At 44.1% G+C, this 17,078-nt stretch overlaps 1 protein-coding gene across 4 annotated transcripts in view; it reads left to right on the top strand.

Annotated features, from left to right (window-relative positions):
- znf827 (zinc finger protein 827) overlaps positions 1–17,078 on the top strand; it is a 360,579-nt gene that overhangs the window by 280,835 nt on the left and 62,666 nt on the right. For all 4 annotated transcript variants that reach the window (XR_009655091.1, XM_060926541.1, XM_060926539.1 and 1 more), the window contains exons 7-8: positions 417–471; positions 568–671. Coding sequence is in view for 3 of the 4 variants with exons in the window: in XM_060926541.1 (XP_060782524.1) it covers positions 417–471; positions 568–671 (159 nt within the window). In the remaining variant the exon portion in view is untranslated. The remainder of the gene's footprint in view (positions 1–416; positions 472–567; positions 672–17,078) is intronic.

Here is a 17,078-nt window from a genome sequence, read left to right as displayed (position 1 = left end):
TCTGGCATGTGTGATTTTATCCTGATTTTGTTCAGCAGTATATAAAGGATAAGGCTGAGGACATGGCACCCAAGCAGTAAAGACGCGTGAGGGAAATCCTGATTTATCTTCCTCTTAGTTTTGCTATAATTACTGCACACAGTGCTGAAAAAAAAAAAACCAAATAACCTGAGGCCTTCAAGGGCTTTAAAAAAACAAAACCATTACTGTACTTTCTTTAGCAGTTTACGTTTAAATTCTCACAGGCGAGAGTAAATAGAGCGCACAGTCGTGCTTTATCTCAAAACACAAAAGGCCGTGCGATAAAAACATTGTGGATGGCCCATTTCTACTGGGTTAGGATGAAGAAGAAAGAAAGTGCACTTTATAAAAACACCAGCTTAACCCGAGTGCCCTCTTGTGTTTTTGTGTTGCAGAAAAAGTAAGCAAAGCTAACGAAAATAAAGACAGCACGTCGTTCGGCATGACCAGGTGAGCACTGACACCGATACCCGCTGCTACTGTTTTCCTGTTTCCTGCCCTGAAATGAAAGCAGGATGATGGTTCTTGCATCACGTTTTCTTCCAGCCCTTTTCTGGACGACCGCTTTAGACAATCGCCCTTCAGCACGCGCTCCAAGAGCTCCTCCCCAGCCGAGGCCAGCTCCTCCACCCGAGCCTCCCAACAGCAAGGTACGTCACGCAGTGCCGATATTTATTGCTTTGTTATATGTACGCACAGTATCCTCTGAAAGTATTGGAACAGCAAGGCCAAGAAAATTTTTGCTACACACTGAGTACTTTCACAGTTTCAAGTTTCATTTCCTGATATTTACAACAACTCGGAGCATGGTACCTTTGGTAGCACACCATACAGTTTTTAGGTACTGGGACCGGGTAGTTATTAAGGAAAGTAAATAGCACTTATTATTTTTTTCGCGGTGCGGTTTCCATCAAGGTGGCACGGTGGTGCAATGGTTAGCGCTGTCGCCTCACAGCAAGAAGGTCCGGGTTCGAGCCCCGTGGCCGGCGAGGGCCTTTCTGTGTGGAGTTTGCATGTTCTCCCCGTGTCCGCGTGGGTTTCCTCCGGGTGCTCCGGTTTCCCCCACAGTCCAAAGACATGCAGGTTAGGTTAACTGGTGACTCTAAATTGACCGTAGGTGTGAATGTGAGTGTGAATGGTTGTCTGTGTCTATGTGTCAGCCCTGTGATGACCTGGCGACTTGTCCAGGGTGTACCCCACCTTTCACCCGTAGTCAGCTGGGATAGGCTCCAGCTTGCCTGCGACCCTGTAGAACAGGATAAAGCGGCTAGAGATGAGATGAGGTTTCCATCAAATCCTGCGCGCCGATTGGCTGGCGAGCGGGTCCGTATCCTACGGTACAGACCCCAGTTACAGACCTCTGGCGACTCGCTCGTTCACAACAACAAATATAGTAGCATTTTTTTCTCAACGTTTATCTTTTTTTTTTTAATAAGATTTATTTATAAGATTATCAAAAATCTTATAAATTTTTGCCAGCATTTCTCAGGAGAACAGCATTAATTTTACAGCATGGATAGCGATAACGACAGTGTTCACAGCGAAAGCGAGTTTTACTACCCTGAGGAAGAAGAAATAAAAGAAAACATTTCAGGAGAAAGCTAAAAACCTCTAACTGTTTCTAACACCGAGCAAAAACATGGCTGAATCCTGAATTACTCCTATTTGTATAAATAGGGGACTACATAGGCGGCAAAATGTAGTTTTTTTCCTGCCATGGAAGTGCACTTGTATACAGAGGAGGAAGCAATTTGCATTACAGCCGTGAATGAGGATTCAAAATGGCGGCTCGGTTCGGTTTTCCCTTTCGGGCGCTCTCGTTTTCTGTTAGAATTTGGTAAAGAAAAAAATAAATATATTATTTACCAGCTTAAGGTCGGTCCGTATGGTGAAATACCGTGACCTCGGCCTTGAATACTGACCTCAGCCCAGAGGGCCTCGCTCAGTACTTTCAACACCTCAGTCACCGTATTTCACGATACGGACCTCCCAGCTGGGAAATAATATATATTTATTCCATCCACGTGCACTGGATATGAGCGATCACACGCTCTGATTGGATTGGCTGCTCTTCTACCAGGATATCAGCTTATATACCATGAGTAGAGAAAAACAAAATGGCGGAGCGTGTTGCTGAACCAACCGAGGATGAAATAAAAACACTACTCGAAAACAAAACCAAAAGGAACAAAATATGGAATGAAAGTATTTAATGGAAAGAATGTTTTTTGTTGTTTTTTTCCAAGAATTATCATCATTGCATTTTTCACAAATTGCTCCTGTCATTTCGCCGGTTTGTTCACATTCGTCATCTTTAAGCATTAAAATTTGTTGAAAATTTTTTTTTTTTTTAGACCGGTTCAAAAGCTCAAAGAAGTTTGAAAATTACAGAACCGAAATGTCTAAGGAAGAATTAAATAAACGTCTAAAGCTATTCTATACCCCGGCAAGACAGCACTTTCTACAAAAAAGCACTTGCAGATAACTTTTGACGGTTTCATGAGGGTGTCGGTTCTTTTGAAATCAACTCCTTTCACAGTTTTTGGAGGAATTTCTTTAAAAAAAATTTTTTTTGGAGGAATTTCACCAAACTTGGCAGGATTCTTTGTCGTTTTGTCGTTTCCGTTTCCGGTTGAGAGTACGTCGTGCGCGTTCTGGCTGCCGCTTCTCACCGGAGCGTCTTTATTTTATTTTATTTCTTTTTCTATTTTTTTTTCAGTGTGTTTGTGTTGTTTGATGTTTGAGTGTTTTGTCCGCCGGTTGTGGTGTAGCTCCGGACCCAGTTTTGGGCGTCGGTTCCCTCCAGGCCTTGGTTCGCTGTGGGTGATGCCTGCGCTCCCAGCTGTGGACTGCAGTGAACTCGTTGCTCATTTTACGTCGTGGTTGTCCAGCGCTCTGCGCTTTGACGCTCGGCGTGATGTTCCGAGCGATGTTGCTCGGTGGTGTCGTGGCGGCTGTGCAGGCGGTTTGGGACACACCAGCGCTCTGCGTGGCGGAGGTTCTCTGCTCGCTTTGTGGATCCATGGCGTGGTGTTCAAGCGATGTTGCTGGCGGCGTCACGGCGGCGGTGCTGGAGATGTGGGACTCATTTTCGTGCGCCTTTTGGTGGGACTGTGGCTGCTACACCACGGGAATTACATCCTGACCCCTACTTGGTGGACTTTATTTATTTATTTATTTATTTATTTATTATCTATTTTTTTTTCTTTGTTTATAATTGTAAAGCGTCCTTGAGTTTTTTTGAAAGGCGCTATATAAATTTAACATTTTTTATTATTATTATTATTGTATGTCGGTAATATACTCGCATTGTATTTGAGTTCTGCCCTTGATTATTAACAAACTTGTACTTTGGCAATTTCATCAAGGTGTGCTTGCTTTCTGAAATCAATTTCCCTCACAATTATTTTTGGAGGAATTTCATGTAATTTAGGACCGCGAGTTGGCCTCGTGGTTAGCGTGTCCGCCTCTCAATCGAGAGATCGCGAGTTCTATTCACGGTTGGGTCATACCAAAGACCATCATAAAAATGGTGCTTACTACTATTTGGCAAGACACTCTGCAATACAGATGCGAGTGGGGAGTCAAACTCTCGCGGTTACCAGAGGACCCGCCCCCCACTGTAACCCTAGCTATGTAATAGGCGAGAGGCTGAGGGCTACGGACACGGAGATCAGCGCCACCCTATGCGCCACACAGCATGGGAAGGGACTTTTGACTCTTGTAATTTGGCAAAAAGTTTTTATCCTCCGCTGGCCGAAAGGTCCGAAGGGGGATTATGTCGTGACGATGTCCGTCTGTCCTGGGAAGCGTGCTCACCTTCTGAAATCAACTCCTCTCACAATTTTTGGAGGAATTTCATGAAACTTGGCAGGATTCTTTGTTCTATATCGGTACTACACATATTGCAGTTTCGTTCAGTTCAGTCACATTTTACCAGAGTTATGGCCGAGTTATTTATCAAATCTGCAAAAAATAAAAATCCTTTCTCCATTTCTGAAAATCCAGTGAACGTGGATCGAATAAAAGTTATTCCACTCGGTCTTGTCGTACATGGCTTATAGCTGATGAGGTGTTAGCTCACGTCCGACTCGATTTCATGGAATAATTGTTAAGTATTAGGTCGCATAGCCCTTGCTTGCAGTAACTGCATCAAACTGGCGACATGTTGCGTTCTTCTTTTGTAATGCTTTTCCAGCCTTGTACTGCAACTTCTTTCAATTGTTGTTTGTTTTTTGCCTGTTTTTTTTGGGGGGGAGTTCTCCCTTCAGAAGGAGTAATGATACTCGGATGGGTTAAGGTCTGGTGATTGACTCCGCCAGTCTAAAACCTTCCACTTTGTGCCCCTGATGAAGTCCTTCGTTGTGTCGGCAGTGTGTTTTGCCGAATGCTGAAGTTCCTCCCGATTAGACTGGATTAATTTCTCTGTAAACTGGCAGACAGAAAGGTTCTCGACTTCTGAATTCATTCTGCTGCTCCCATCATGAGTTACATCATCAGTAAAGATTTGTGAGTCTGGTCCAGAAGCAGCCATGCAAGCCCAAGCCATGATACTCCCACCACCATGCTTCACCGATGAGCTCAAATGTTATGGATCATGAGCAGATCCTTTTTTTTTTTTCTCTCCACTTTGGCCTTCCCATCACTTTGGTAGAGGTTAATCTAATTCTTCTTCTTTTTTTTTTTTTAAAGATTAGTGGCTCGTCTCTGGATGTATTTGTGAATTCCAAAGCTTACTGCTGATGAGTGGTTTTGTTCGACTGACTCTGCGATCGTTCGGGGCGATTCTTCAATAATTTTGCGTTTCTTGCTGCGCTCCGTAAGCCGAGCATTTCGAACTACCGTTTTAGTACCATCGTTGATTTTGTCGTGGCCCATATTTTGTGTCGGAGCCCAGTCTAGAACCGTAAAATTGTCGAGATCAGCTGGTTTCCCGAATGGAAAGAAAAAGCAAAATAGCAGCAGCAGCATCAAAAATTGTATACAATGCTTTTTAAAATGAAATAATCGTAGAAGCCTTTGATTGTCGGATCACACACTCGATGATCACGGGGAATTCTGCAATCTTTTATTAATAACTAATTCGTAGCACTTACCGTTGATAAAATGTTCACTGCAAACGCGTGTAGTGGTTTTTGCTTTCTCGTCGCTCAGATGTTGGATAGCTGTTGACGTCTACGCTCCTTGGACAACTCTTTTGTTTTTGTTTTTTCTCCTTGATTATTTCAAATTGCCGGGATTCTAGAGAACTTATAAATCCCCTTGTCTCGAATAGAGTTGCGCCCTCATCCAGTTACAGCACAAAGAGTCGGCGTAGCGAAGAAACGAAGAATACGTCAAGAAGCGAAGAATACGTCAAGTTGATCGCATGACTCTTGTGTTTTCCGTTATTGGTGAAAGTGATGCTGTTACAACCATCCCCGGTCTCCCCTATTTCACGCATTCACACCTAGGAGCAATTTAGAGTCGTAACTCCACCTCCGTGACACGTTTTTAGGAGCGGGGAGGAGAGAAAGCGACAAAAGTGCAAAATGACAGTATCAGAAGGAGGGCACGTGAAAACTGAAGTAAAACGACGAACGCTGAAGACGACAGAACAGAACCAGCCAAACGGAGTTTCTGCTGTCAGTCAGAAATGGCTGTGTTTCTCTGCAGCACAGCCAGACGCCGTAAAAGAAACTCTGACCGCCTGCTGTAACCTCTCCAGGCCGTTACTCAACATGTCACCAACAAACATGGTGGATGAACACTCATCTAATCACAGAGTGAACAATGCAGAAGGACAAACTTCACACATCATATTTTTTCCTTCTGTGTTTCTTTTTTTTTTTTCCTCTCAGTTTACACATTTGCCAATTATCCCCAAATCTTGTTTCTCTCTCACGCAAAAACAGCAGTACTCTAACGACAGCGTCGGCTTGACTCCCGCCAGCTGACGCCTGGTGTACTCGGGTTCGCTTAGTTAAGGCTGTTTTCCAAATTAACTTCTTTTTAACTTTTCAGAAAGTTAGTTATGTTTAAAAAAAAAAGCTCACCGAGAACTGGATAGTTTATTCTCCTTAAATTGTTTAGGTTTAGTACAATGTGGCCAGCCTGACCCGAACACCCTGCCTGACGGTGACCCTCCGTGACGATACAGATTGAAGGCCAATTTATGCTGACAACGCAGTCCTCGCAGACGGCGTCGCAGATGGTGTCTGCGTAGCCCCCCCCCACCTTCGCAGACGCTCTGCGCGCACCTCCCAAAAATTGTGACCACCGCAGAAGCCTCGCAGACAGCGTCGCAGACAAGAGGGCTCTGATTGGTCCACTCTACATCCGCTGTACACGCACTTCCGCTTCCCTACTTTCCCGGTTTGGTTTGTTTTCACGACCGCCATTTTTCAAAACACGAGCGAAGATGGAGCGGTTGATCGAGGAAGTGAGGAAGTACGTACATCTATACGACTCCAGTTCTAGTCATTATAAGTAACCGGAGGATAAACACTCCACTAACCACACCCACCAACTACTCCTAGCGATTTCGCGACTTCGCGCCCCCTTGCGTTGTGGCGGTGAATAACATCGCGCACGCCTATTACTCCCCGCTCAACGATAAATTACAACTGTCTGCGAAAAGTTATCTGCGAAAGCCTTGTCGCAAGAGCATGCAGAGGCCTTAAGCTTCTAGTGATTATTTATTTTGTTTCGTTTCAGCCCTGAGACGCTGCAGCCGGCCCGCTTTTTGATCCTGACAAGTTCCCTTATTTTGGCTCGCTGATTACAAATCCCCTGCCCGCTGTCAGGAGCTCCAGGAGGCCCCGTGCCCAGCCTGGAGGCCTTGGCGCTGGGCAGCTGTGCTCCATGCCCCCTCCCTACCCCACCCCCATCTCTGCTGGCCCCTCTGGCGGAGGGTAATTAGTGCGCGGCAGCCTGGCCCGCTTCCTTCCACCACTTAATGAAATAATGATTGGGTTTTCCGTGTCCAGGGTGCCATGAGAGTTAATTCACCACACACACACTACACAACTGAAGTTCTCTCTCTCTCTCTCTCTCTCTCTATATATATATATATATATATATATATATATATAATATCTGTGTGTGTGTTTCATTTCTAAATGCCTGTGTGGCCCAGCGTGGGCTGTAACTCCCACTCCACAGTCAACACCAAGCCCTCTGACTTTTTTTTTTTAATTATTATTATTATTATTATTATTACTTCTGCATAGCCGTACCATCCAGCTTTCTTTAAAACGCTCTGTATTCCCACTGCCGTACTCGTGTCGCTTTTTGTATGAAAGCGTGCGTCCTTGTGCCTTTGCCTTGGGTTACACTTATCCGTGAGTGTCGAGGCTGTCTCGTCTCCGCCCTTAACGATGCCAATTAAACCATTAAGCACTCGAGGACCTGACACAGACTGCACACCCACTGCGGGCCAGTCTGCTTAACAGATGCTCCAGAGGTCACAAACTTATCGACCCCGTGACCCCAACACGCCTTTTGAACCAGAAAAAAAAAAATCTCTCCCTCCCTCCCCCCGTTCCTCTGAGCATGTAATGTTAAGTCAATAAACGAGTGTGTAAAACGTGACCAAGTAACATCACGACATATTTAAAATTTCCAGGACCTATAAATATTCATGATTATGCAAATTGGAAACGCGGCCCATATTCTCAGATAGTAAACTAGCTCATGGTTGTCATCGTTGCCCGGATTTCTGTCTCTCGTTCCCAATTTGAATCCAAAATAACATTACAACAGCAGCTGTTCATCATGGAACAGAAGCACTAGTTAGCTAAATTAGCACCCAGGTACAGTGTCTTGCAAAAGTATTCATCCCCCTTGGTGTTTTGTCGCATCACAAGCTGGAATTAAAATAGATTTTTGGAGGGTTAGCACCATTTGATTTGCACAATTTTTTAAAAAACTGTGACACAAACAATAATAAAGATGGAAAAAAAACACCCAGAAATCTGGAGTGTGTATAGTATTCACTCCCGAAAGTCAATACTTTATAGAGCCACCTTTTGCTGCAATTACAGCTGCAAGTCTCTTGGGGTATGTCTCGATTAGCTTAGCACATCTAGCCACTGGGATTTTTGCCCATTCCTCAAGGCAAAACTGCTCCAACTCCTTCAGGTTAGATGGGTTGTGTTGGTGTACAGCAATCTTCAAGTTATGCCACAGATTCTCAATTGGATTGAGGTCTAGGCTTTGACTAGGCCATTCCAAGACATTTGAATGTTTCCCTTTAAACCACTCCAGTGTAGCTTTAGCAGTATGTTTAGGGTCGTTGTCGGTGAACCTTCGTCCCAGTCTCAAACCTCTGGCTGACTCCAAACAGGTTTTCCTCCAGAATTGCCCTGTATTTAGTGCCATCCATCTTTCCTTCAGTCCTGACCAGCTTTCCTGTTCCTGCAGATGAAAGGCATCCCCACAGCATCATGCTGCCACCGCCATGCTTCACTGTAGGGATGGTGTTCTCAGGGTGATGGGTTTGCGCCACACATGGCGTTTCCCATGATGGCCAAAAAGTTCAATTTTAATCTCATCTGACCAGAGAATCTTCTTCCATGTGTTTGGGGAGTCTGCCACATGCTGTTGGGCAAACTCCAAATGTTTTTTCTTTAAGCAATGACTTTTTTCTGGCCGCTCTTCCATAAAGCCCCGCTCTGTGGAGTGTACGGCTTAAAGTGGTCCTATGGACAGGTCCTCCCATCTCCACTGTGGATCTTTGCAGCTCCTTCAGTGTTATCTTTGGTGTCTTTGTTGCATCTCTGATTAATGCCTTCCTTGCTATGAGTTTTGGTGGGCGGGGCCTTCTCTTGTCAGGTTTGTAGTGGTGCCATATTCTTTCCATTTTGCTATAATGGATTTAATGGTGCTCCGTGGGATATTTTTTATAACCCAGCCCTGATCTATACTTCTCCACAACCGTGTCTCTGACCTGTTTGGAGGCTCCTTGGTTCTCATGTTGCTTGGTTAGTAGTGTTGCAGAGTCAGGGTCCTTCCAGAACAGGTTGATTTATACAAACATCATGTGACAGATCATGTGACACTTTGATTGCACACAGGTGGTTCTTGATCAACTAATTATGTGGCTTATGAAGTGAATTGGTTGGACCGGCTCTTCTTTAGGGGTTTCATGCGACGGGGGGAGGGAATACTTATGCACACTCCAGATTTCTGTTTTTTCACCTTATGTATTGTTTGTGTCACAATAAAACAACAAATTTAAAGCGCTAGGCAAGTTGTGTAAATCAAATGGTTCTAACCCTCCAAAACTCCATTTTAATTCCAGCTTGTAATGCGACAAAACAGGACAAACACCAAGGGGGATGAATACTTTTGCAAGACACTGTAGAGAGAGAGAGCGCGAAAGAGCAGATGACCAGCTAAAGTTTGATTGCCCTGAAGACAAGCCCTGCCCAAGTGCATTGTGGGAAGGTGTGATAAATCACACTCCTAACCGAACAGGCTGTCCGAGCCACCAGGTCTCGGCGTATAGATCCTCACTGGTCATGAGTCACCCAACAGCACCAGGGCTCTCTGGGCATCTCGACTGCTTCCTATCTGTTAGCGCTTCTAAAAGTCACACACGAGTTGAGGGCAAACATCCACACAGCTTTAATGGAAGCTCTCATAACGTGAATCACACCAGATGGAGCAGAGAGATGTAGTATACACTGTGTAGTTATATAATTATGAGCTAAATGTAGTTTATTTAATTATATGCTACTTCTAACCCAAGCTGAAGTTTAAAAGTCATGCAACTGAATTAACACCAAACTGCAAATGTGGCTAATGTTATGAAACTAAACATGAGAGGTGACGAAGTCACATCCCCCTCCCCCCCCATGCGATTTTAATGCATTAAATAAATAAGCGCTAGCGATCATAAATTATACACAGCATCATTATTTGAGAAGTGGATAAATCGGTGAAACGCTAATCTGAATAAGAGACTCCCAGCACAGGGGTGTGTGTATATATTAGTGCTGTCAAAAATGTCACGTTATTAACGCGTTAACTTGACTAAATTTTAACAGTGATAATTTTTTTATCGCGAGATTAACGCTCTGTGACATGATGTAGGTTTTTCATAAGCTTTTGAAACTGCCAGGAACTTGGAACAAAGACTTTGCAAAAAAACCGATAGCAGCTAGACTGTAATGCCACGCCCCGCACAGCCAGAGTCCTCTGCCCTCCCCCCAAAGAACCAGCGCGGGCAGGGCGCGCTAGTAGAGATGGGATTTATGGCTCTTTGATGGGATCCGCATCTTTGTGATCCGTTCTTTGAAAAGAGCCGTTCAAAAGACTGGCTCATTTGGCTCTTTTTAAATATTTATTCAGTTTTAAGAAGACAGCGTCTAAAGAAGCCAGATCCCTCTGAACTGTAAACTCAATGCTATCCCAGAAACCCTTCCTGTAATATGCAAATTTGGCCGCCTCTGATTGGACAGCGTGACGCATCAACAGGTAGAAAGTGTAAAAGTACAAAATGTGTTAAGTGAGCTGAAACAGTAAAGATCAGATTCAATGCAATATTTATCAACGAACAACTTAAACTTAATATAATGGTGTACTTTATATTATAATCAAGCATGTCAAGCCTACCGTCACTGTGTAACCTGTCTCTCTGATTAGAGTTGTAGACTAACTCAAACAGTAGATCATTTCACTCATGGTTCTCTTGCTAGCCCCGCTCCGGTGTTCGGCTTAGGTTTCACTTTGCAGTGGCTGTGTCAAGACGTGTTATGCTTTGCAATAAAAAAAAAAACAACATTGGTACAAAGCAAGGCCATTCACTTTTTTATGCTGATAAGAGAATTACAATGGTTTTTTATGTGACAAAAATGTGCGATTAAATTGCAATTAATCGCGAGTTAACTATGACTGTCGCGACATTAATCGCGATTAAATATTTTAATCGCTTGACAGCACTAGTATATACCGTATTTTCTGGACTATAAGCCGCTACTTTTTTCCTAGGTTTTGAACCATGCGGCTTATACAAAGGTGCGGCTATTCTGTGGATTTTTCTTCCACCGCTAGGGGCGCTCTTCTTCTTCTTGGATTTTTATGGCGGTTGGCAACTTAACGTATGAGGTGCATTACCGCCACCTGCTGGACTGGGGTATGGTTCAAGAGCCTATTCTACAACTAACCTGGGTGACTAAAAAAAAAAAGAGAGCGAGCGAGCTAGGGGCGCTCTAACCGGAAGTAGAATCAAAAATAAGATAGACGAAAAATCAATGCAAAGAAGAATTAGCAGATCTTTAGCAGATAGAACACGCACGACAAATTACTAACTGGTAATTATTTTCAAATCCAGCGAAGATGATTAAAGTGACTTGTGGTTTCAAACACAGGAGAAATGAAGGTAAATAAATACCGGTTATTTTCTCTTGGTTCTGTTCCGTTTTAATCAGCAAAGTTGCTGCCGTGTTAAAAGGCACTGTTCGGAAAGAATCTGTTCAGGTACATACATCTACATTTACAGTACAAAATCGTTCTGTACATGCAGTAAATATCTAATTTTTCAACATGGATATCTGCGGCTTATAGCCCGGTGCGGCTTGTATATCTTTTTTTTTTATTGTTTTTTTTAAAATAGAGCGGATGCGGCTTATATACAGGTGCGCTCTATAGTCCAGAAAATACGGTATAAAACGTTTTTAGACATAAATACACTACCGTTCAAAAGTTCGGGGTCACCCAGACAATTTTGTGTTTTCCATGAAAAGTCACACTTTTATTTCCCACCATAAGTTGTAAAATGAATAGAAAATATAGTCAAGACGTTTTTCTGGCCATTTTGAGCATTTAATCGACCCCACAAATGTGATGCTCCAGAAACTCAATCTGCTCAAAGGAAGGCCAGTTTTATAGCTTCTCTAAAGAGCTCAACTGTTTTCAGCTGTGCTAACATGATTGTACAAGGGTTTTCTAATCATCCATTAGCCTTCTGAGGCAATGAGCAAACACATTGGACCATTAGAACACTGGAGTGATAGTTGCTGGAAATGGGCCTCTATACACCTATGGAGATATTGCACCAAAAACCAGACATTTGCAGCTAGAATAGTCATTTACCACATTAGCAATGTATAGAGTGGATTTCTGATTAGTTTAAAGGAACAGTCCACCAAACTTCCATAATGAAATATGCTCTTATCTGAATTGAGACGAGCTGCTCCGTACCTCTCCGAGCTTTGCGTGACCTCCCAGTCAGTCAGACGCAGTCAGACGCGCTGTCACTCCTGTTAGCAATGTAGCTAGGCTCAGCAATGGCCAATGGTATTTTTTGGGGCTGTAGTTAGATGCGACCAAACTCTTCCACGTTTTTCCTGTTTACATAGGTTTATATGACCAGTGATATGAAACAAGTTCAGTTACACAAATTGAAACGTAGCGATTTTCTATGCTATGGAAAGTCCGCACTATACTGACAGGCATAGTAACACCTTCTGCGTGCTTCGGCAGCGCATTGATACGGAGCTCAGATATCAATGCGCTGCCAAAGCGCACAGAAGGTGTTACTATGCCTGTCAGTATAGTGCACACTTTCCATAGCATAGAAAATCGCTACGTTTCAATTTGTGTAACTGAACTTGTTTCATATCACTGGTCATATAAACCTATGTAAACAGGAAAAACGTGGAAGAGTTTGGTCGCATCTAACTACAGCCCCAAAAAATACCGTTGACCGTACTGAGCCTAGCTACATTGCTAACAGGAGTGACAGCGCGTCTGACTGACTGGGAGGTCGCGCAAAGCTCAGATAGGTACGGAGCAGCTCGTCTCAATTCAGATAAGAGCATATTTCATTATGGAAGTACGGTGGACTGTTCCTTTAAAGTGAGCTTCATTGAAAAGAACAGTGCTTTTCTTTCAAAAATAAAGACGTTTCAAAGTGACCCCAAACTTTTGAACGGTAGTGTATACAGACAGATACAGAATTATTGGCACTCGTTGTAAACATAGGTCAAACTGATTATGGGGATAATTAGCTTAATCTCATTAATAAACAAGACAATACGAGAGATGACACATTTTTGTAGTGTTAGGAGTTCAAACTGAAATGGAGATGATGCCTTTTTGTTCGACACAAAATAGTTGTGTTGCGTGATGCCAGTATAAATACACCTGTTCCTGGAGAACATACCTTGACAAAGAACATCATGAGGACTCATTATCAATCAGGGTTCGGTTATAAAATAATCATCTCACAGGGCGGCACGGTGGTGTAGTGGTTAGCGCTGTCGCCTCACAGCAAGAAGGTTCCGGGTTCGAGCCCAGCGGCCGACGAGGGCCTTTCTGTGTGGAGTTTGCATGTTCTCCCCGTGTCTGCGTGGGTTTCGTCCGGGTGCTCCGGTTTCCCCCACAGTCCAAAGACATGCAGGTTAGGTTAACTAGCGACTCTAAATTGACCGTAGGTGTGAATGTGAGTGTGATTAGTTGTTTGTCTCTATGTGTCAGCCCTGTGATGACCTGGCGACTTGTCCAGGGTGTACCCCGCCTTTCGCCCGTAGTCAGCTGGGATAGGCTCCAGCTCGCCTGCGACCCTGTAGAACAGGATAAAGCGGCTAGAGATAATGTGATGAGATGAGATTTTTTTAAATGACCAAGTAAGGATCTGTAGGTGCTAAAGAAGGCAACTGGACTTGGTTGAAATCCTGTCATCCAAAAGGCTTCTTCAGTTGTGTCTGACTAGCGGGGAGAAGACTAGCCAGAGAAGACCGGTGGTTTGAAAGAGGAGTAAAAGAAGCAGTCTTTGTCAACCAGAAACAACCATTGCTGAACAGACGAGGTGGTCCGAGACGCCACTTATCAGCCACCTACGATGCAGTCCTTGGCACACTTCCCAGAAAACTGAATACACATCCTCACCAAGACTCAGCTGATTTCAAAGACTCACATGATGGCAGAGAGAGCCAACGATCCACAGGTCACCCTAACGACACTCTAGACTGCTAACACCGTTCATACCCGGCCTCCAGTGACCCCAACAACCTACAGGATGACTGAGGTGGTCAACAACCCATGTGACCTCAACGACTCTCCTTAAGGTTGCTTTTGGTCCACTAGAGGATAAATACCTAGAACTCTCCACTAGTCAGACAGAACTGAAGAAGCCTTTCGGATGAGAGGTGAAACGTCTTCAAGGACTTCAAGCAAGTCCAGTGGCCTTCTTTAGCACCTCTGGATTACGCTGACCTGGATGACTGAGAACTTTCACAGACCAAGTAAGGAGGAGGGCATTAGTGAGACAAGCAACCAAGAAGTCAAGGTAGCACGATGCTACCACCATGCTTCAGTGTAAGGATAATGTTCTCAGGTCGATGAGAAGTGTAGCACTTTGTGCCAAGTCTCGTCAGGCCAGAGGACCTTCTTCCACGTTTGCCAAGTCTCCTGGAGAACTTGTTTGTCCTTCAGGGAACTATGAATAACAATAATAGCCCAGACACAGAATCTGCCCAAGGTCCTGGTTTATCTGCAATTAATAAAAACATAAATACGTCCATCCAGATTTAAATTAATTTTCCAACTACATCAAAAGAAAAAACGTCAATCTTCATCAAAGGAATCCGCCTTGAACGCTACACCGATGTGGTTTTTGAACTCCAGTGGATTCATCCTTTAGGAAAGCGGTCTGGACGGGGCAAGTTCAACCTCAGTATCCGAGTTTCCGTCCATAAGATTACCCACATTCCCCAGCACTCATCCCCCTCATTTGGGTTTTTAGAGCTGCTCTGGGCTGCGGTGCACCATCACGTGCTGGGTCATGTACCGGTGAGACGTCCTTCAGGCTCGGCGTCCAAGGCCAGTGCATCTGCTCTTTAATGGCCACCATTAAATATTCCCCAACATGCCAGAAAGCTGCTACTCTGAGACGCCCTCTCTCTCTCTCTCTCTCTCTCTCTCTCTCTCTCTCTCTCTCTCTCTTCTTCTCCTCCCTAACCCCATCAATCCTGCAGCCTGCACTACACAGGACAGCCTCCGGAAAAATGCGCCTGTTTACGAGGAACCACAAGTCCAAGGGGACACACACACACACACACACAGGAACATGTACACACAGGCAGAAAGCCATGCGTGAGTGTGTATTGAGCGGTTCGGAATGCAAGAGGTCTACACAGGAAGCGAAGCAGGCTGTAGATGTCATTTACATGACCTCCAAACACCCACAGACACACGCTGGTATGTTCCGCAAAACTTCCAACTGGCTGGAGATCGTGGGTCTGCTGTTTTACTCGTTTGTCTCAGGCTAATGTCAGGCTGATGTCACCATGCTGTGTTTATCGTGTGTGAAGCCTGCGTTGCATTAGCCAGTTTATACGTGCGTGTGTGTGTGTGTGAAGAAGAGCCATGCGTGCCCACTGCGCCACCTGGCCATTTGAAGGAGCTGCAATGTGCAATGACGGAATTTCTCCCTGATTTATTTATTTATCCCCTCGTTTATTTATCTCTCTTCCCCCACTTCCACTACAGGAGAGAGGGGAAGCGTGGAGCTGCATTTTAATTTGACGCCAAGCCAAAGCACCTTCATCAGAAGGTTAATTCTGTCTGTCTCCTTGTGGAGTACTGTTTTGTGTGTGTGTCTCTCTCTCTCGCTCTCTTGCTCTCCCTGTCTCAGGACTATAAGGTGTGTACCAATCGAATTCAGCAGACAGAGGGAGTGTTGTACACTAGTCTGGGTGTGTTAAGTGTCTCGCATCAGACCTGCAGCTTCAGGCTCTGAGAAACCTGGACCCTGTGACCTTGTGTGCAATTAATTATTCAAGGATCGTACCTCAGTGTTGTCGAATTCCCAATTCCGGTTGGTCAGAAGGCGTCGATTCATTTTCTGGACCATTTTTAGATATGGTATCCTTCCGAAAGTAGCAAATGATTCCCATGGACCTTGTGTAGCAGGTCTCAAAACAAGCCCCGTTCTGGATACCAATCAGGACTTTGATTTGTAAAATAAATAAAATCTCACAAACTTTGAACGTCCAGAGGAGTATGGAATCAATTTTGTGCCAAAACGTTCATACGATACTTTTGAAATATCAAACAAAAACGACAACTCAAAATACAAAAAAAGTAAATTTTTTTAGACTGGCAAACAAATTATTCGTGTAATCGTGCAAAATATCAGTCTATTACTCTTCAGAAACCTTTTATTTTTGTTCTCAGTTTTGTTTGGCGTAATTTATTTTGGTTGCGATTCCAGCTTTCTCGTTTGCGCTCCCTGACTTTTTGCTTGCAGTTTTGGCACAAACTTGACGTGTGGGTGGGCTGTCCAGGAACGCATTCCCATTGGCTAACTTGTGTTTGACTGACAGCTACGCTCAGCCATTCCCTACTCGGATTCTGGCGGACTGTTTGACGAGTGACCGATCCATTGACGGTAAACGAGGATGGAGTGGACTTCAGCGGCGACTATGATATTGAATTTACACTTTGTTGAATTAATTCAGTATCATAGTCGCCACTGAAGTCCACTCCATCCTCGTTTACCGTCAATGGATCGGTCACTCGTCAAACAGTCCGCCAGAATCCGAGTAGGGAATGGCTGAGTGTAGCTGTCAGTCAAACGCAAGTTAGCCAATGGGAATGCGTTCCTGGACAGCCCACCCACACGTGAAGTTTGTGCCAAAACTGCAAGCAGAAAGTCAGGGAGCGCAAACGAGAAAGCTGGAATCGCAACCAAAATAAATTACGTCAAACAAAACTGAGAAAGATGCGGAACAAAAATAAAAGGTTTCTGAAGAGTAATAGACTGATATTTTGCACGATTACACGAATAATTTGTTTGCCAGTCTAAAAAAATTCTTTTTTTTTTGTATTTTGATTTGTCATTTTTGTCTGATATTTCAAAAGTATTGTATGAACATTTTGGCACAAAATTGATTCCATAGAGGAGTACCATTAAATGTGTTATTAAAACTTGGAAAGACATGGAAAGTCACTGACGTACTGCCTGGGTAAGGTGAGTATTAGTCAGAGAAGCAACCAAGGCCAAGGAAGCATGATGCTGCCAGCACCGTGCTTCACTGTAGGCATGGTCTTCTCTGGTTGGTAATGTA

This window comes from Neoarius graeffei, chromosome 7 (genome assembly GCF_027579695.1).
Source record: "Neoarius graeffei isolate fNeoGra1 chromosome 7, fNeoGra1.pri, whole genome shotgun sequence".
Classification (NCBI taxonomy): domain Eukaryota; kingdom Metazoa; phylum Chordata; class Actinopteri; order Siluriformes; family Ariidae; genus Neoarius; species Neoarius graeffei.
Note: the sequence above shows the minus strand (reverse complement) of the source record. Positions and strands in the feature narration are given on the sequence as shown.